The sequence below is a fragment of the Branchiostoma lanceolatum genome, chromosome 7 (assembly GCF_035083965.1).
Source record: "Branchiostoma lanceolatum isolate klBraLanc5 chromosome 7, klBraLanc5.hap2, whole genome shotgun sequence".
NCBI lineage: Eukaryota > Metazoa > Chordata > Leptocardii > Amphioxiformes > Branchiostomatidae > Branchiostoma > Branchiostoma lanceolatum.
This window is the reverse complement of record NC_089728.1, coordinates 15,134,718-15,138,782: the sequence shown is the minus strand read 5'-3', so window position 1 is coordinate 15,138,782 and position 4,065 is coordinate 15,134,718. Positions and strand designations below refer to the sequence as shown.

Sequence of the window (4,065 nt, the reverse complement as noted above, 5' to 3'; positions counted from 1 at the left end):
TCTCCCCACTTGTACCAATGGCAACAGTCTTGTAAAAGTTACCCTTTGTTGTGGTGCAAACATCGCCCATATCTAACATTCATCTCATGCAGACTTGCTCCGGGGTGTCGCAACTGCCCTTTAGGTTCAAGTAGTACAATACATCTTAGGACCAATTATATGAGATATGTATATGATTTGCATACCTGTTTAACAGCCGTTCTGAGCGTGCTTGTCCACTTTTATTTGCCAGCAACCAAGTGTAGGTGTAGGCTGGGTAGACTGAAGTGAGGCAAACTGACCTTTTTCTTTCTTTATTGTCGAAAGTATTATATAGAATGAGTTCTGAGAAGGTGCTCTACGGTCCCATCGAGCCGGGGACGCCGTCCCGCGGTGAGCGTGCGGCCGGGTCCCGGGTGTCTCTGGTGGGCGTGTTCGGGGCGGCCGCGCTCTTCACCGCCGCCGTGGTGCTGGCGATGGTCCTGAACAACATGAGCCAGCAGATGGCACGGGATCACGAGGATATCATGGTCCTCAAGACCAGGGCCGAGAAGGATCGACTGGAGACCATGGCTATGATGGAGAGAATCACCGTGCTAGAATCACTGATTCGTGGTGTTGAAAATTTCCCACCAAGCCATGCCGAAGAATTTGACGTAAGTGTTGTTTTGTTTTGTAGCACATGACTAGTAAATCGCTTCATGTGCTAACACTCTTGTTTTGTGATTGGATTTGAATACAAGGTGCGCAAATTTCCAGACGCTATCTCAATATCATGCCCTCAAACACAGGATTCCGACGTAACCAACGTCAAAAGCACCTCGGGCCGTATTGAAAGGATTGCAGACTGTCAAATTTTCCCCCCTACTTTATCAGTTCGCACGACTTTTTCCACCGACCATAGATTTCTAACTACAGTTATTTACTTGGCTGTGTTTGAGATTCCGTCTTTGCAAAATCAAGCAAGGCGTGTCATTGTGGTATGTGCCTCTCCCAGACCGGTTCTGTCCATGAGCACCTGGAGGCAGAAGACCTTGGTGAGGTCCTTACTGCTGACACCGAAGACGTGCCGAGCGAGAAGGACACGCCCAGAGGTCTGAAGAAGCGCTCTAGGAGGTCAGCATCCAACCTGGCTGAACTTTTGACCAGGATTTCAAGTGAGCCTTACTTGTCCTTCATTTACTGCATTGTCGAGTAACAGCCATTTTCCTACCTTGAACTCGTTTAAGTACAGTACTAATCTCAAATGATAAAGACTTAAGCCCCCTCTCACTGAACCCGCGGCACGCTGGCGGCGTCGCTGCATCCTAGAATGGATTTGTGTTACCCTTGACTATATAATGGGAATATCATTCAAAACGCACAGTTATGACCAAAAAGACAACAAAACACAAAAAGCTAAGAAAGTTTTTTGTCGAAGAAATACGTTGAGTGCTTTCTCAATTCGATCGGCCGCAGCGACACCGCCAGCGTGCCGCGGGTCCAGTGAGAGGGGGGCTTTAGACTCTAGAATGAGCCATGACATAGCCAAGAGACTTTCTAGTATACGAGTTTCTGAGCTGGTGACTCTAAAACTTGTAGTTTTTTATCGGCAATATTTATAACATGGTTTGCACGGACAGACTTGTCTGTTGTTTTGTTCCACATGCATAGTTTAAGCCTGTTAATTTCTCTCTCTCTCTCTCCCAGACTTGCGAGGTGCTCTTGAAAGTCCGGACAGTGATGCCCCTGAGGCCCAGGTACGAAGAAAAGGATGCGAAAACCACGTCACTATTAACTTAGAATTAGATGATAGAATTTTGGTTCAACTATTGTGGTTCACTTATTTGTATTCAATATCCTACCTGAATTAAAGAGTCATCCTTTCTTTTCATAGGACCCACCTGTTCAGAAAAGAGAATTCGGACACCCAACAGGTAAACAGTTCTGCCTGCCTTTATGTGAATTTAGGACTTCCCATCGTGCACACTGATGTACATGTATATCCGTAGTGATTGACGCACCACGTAACATCACTGTTACACAATGTCTACCTGGAAAAACGTTCTGTCTAGTCTTTCGTTATCGTTTCCGGCGGAGCACCATGTCGTAGGCACTTTATTCTGGGAAGTGCAAATGACTCGTAATGCTCACGCCCGAAATTACAAAATAACAATCCGACGGGGCCCTTTTTTCAATTGGGACTGAAGCATATGGGTAACGTGGTCTGGAATACAAAGGGGCCGACCTGAGGTACAGAGAAGGGCACCGGGAATACTGTAGGTTAGTGATTAGCAAATCTAGACAAATCTGATCTGATCCGTTTAGTTCTGCTCTGGTCTACTCTGCTCTGACGAGTCAAGTCGAGTTATTCATCTAATCTTGATGGCCTATTCGGCCGTTATGGTCGCCTGTCGAGTGAAACTGACATGCCCTGTACATTTCCAACAGGCGGGGCTGTTTACATCCGCTGGGGAAGGAAGGGTTGTCCCTCTACTGCAACAAGGCTCTACTCTGGTAAGTTTTAGATTCAAAACATATATAAAAGCAGCGAATGTTATTGCTGACGCGGCAATATGAGATTGCAAAGGCCGGTGACAACGTTGCCAGAGGCGTTTCGTCATATGGCGTGTCCTTCGGACCTTTGATTACACACGGCGACCCTTAATACAAAAATCAAAATATTGCGAAATAACATTTTTAACTTTATTTGATATCCAAGCGTAATGTGTTGAGTTAAGACGTCAAACGTTTTGTGTTCTTGCAGGTATTGTAGGAGGCACACACTATTCTCAGGCAGGCGGCGGGACCAACTACCTCTGTCTGCCGAAGAACCCACAGTGGGGAAGCTACCTAGATGGACACCAACTCAGCTCGGCTTACATATACGGTGCTGAGTACGAGTTGAGCCACGACGTCCCGTTCGGATCCAAAAGCCTTCACAACCAGAACGTCCCGTGTGCGGTCTGCCACAACCAGCACCACAGCAACCAGCTGATGATCCCCGCACGCAAAACCTGCCCGGCCGGCTGGTTCCCCGAGTACGACGGGTACCTGATGGCAAGCTACCGCGACCACGCCGGAGCCAAGGAGTTTGTCTGTATGGATAAGAAGCCTGAAGCGGAGACGGGCGGGCATCTGAACCAGGATGGAGCGCTCTTCTACCCCGTGGAGGCCGTCTGTGGGTCCCTGCCATGTCCCAACTACGTGCAGGGGAGGGAGCTCACTTGTGTGGTCTGCAGCCAGTGAGACCGACCCTTGTTACAGTTCCGATTCAGTTTTTGCACGGAGAAAAACCTTGACGTAAGGACCCGGTCACATTCGTCGTAAGATAGGTTTACGACAGCAGATTGAAGGCATTCTTAGGACAGTCGTGGATGTGTCGCACAACATTCAGCCGGCTTTTGACGGAATAGGTTTCCGTAGATCCTTGTCGACGATTGGTTCTGTCATATTTGCGAAGCCTTCCTCAATTTCTTAAGCCAAATTATCGTACGACGAAGGTGATCGTGCCCTTAACGATAAAACACACATCACAAAACTGATTTTGGAATCTTAAACAACAACAAAAAGCAAGTCAAATTTATTTTTCTTTCCCCTTGTTCTTACTGCTTTATGCTTTATGCGATGCTTAGCTGTGACAAGTCGGTCGATCTCATACAGGCGACCGACGCCCACAATAAAGTTGGTGTGTTAGCGGGCGTAAGTGTGTATTGTGTGTGTGTGTGTGTGTGTTCTATGTGTTTTTGTGTGCTATGTGCTTGAGTGTTAACGTTTTGTGTTTGTTTGTGCATGTGTGTGTGTATGTGTGCGCGTGTGTGTCTGTGTGACTGGTGTGTATGTGCGTGTGTGCATGTGTGTGTATGTGTGGCTGTGTGTGTGTGTGTGTGTGTGTGTGTGTGTGTGTGTGTGTGTGTGTGTGTGTGTGTGTGTGCGTGGATTGTGTGTGTATGTTTCTGTGTGTTTATGTGTGTGTGTGTGCGTGTGTTTACATATGCGCGCGCGCACCTGTGTGTGTGTGTGGTATTAGTTGATTGATATAGGGTTCAGGTACTGCAGTTGTTCGTAGCATTGCCATTTGATCATTTTTCTTATTAGCTTATAGCA

At 47.2% G+C, this 4,065-nt stretch overlaps 1 protein-coding gene across 1 annotated transcript; it reads left to right on the top strand.

Moving 5' to 3' along the window:
• Window positions 1–290: 290 nt before the first annotated feature.
• Window positions 291–3,687, top strand: LOC136438388 (uncharacterized). Its single transcript, XM_066433158.1, has 6 exons — window positions 291–635; window positions 977–1,136; window positions 1,669–1,718; window positions 1,856–1,895; window positions 2,410–2,475; window positions 2,726–3,687. The coding sequence occupies exons 1-6, from the start codon at window positions 318–320 to the stop codon at window positions 3,205–3,207; spliced, it is 1,116 nt and encodes a 371-aa protein (XP_066289255.1). The 5' UTR covers window positions 291–317; the 3' UTR covers window positions 3,208–3,687.
• Window positions 3,688–4,065: the final 378 nt, after the last annotated feature.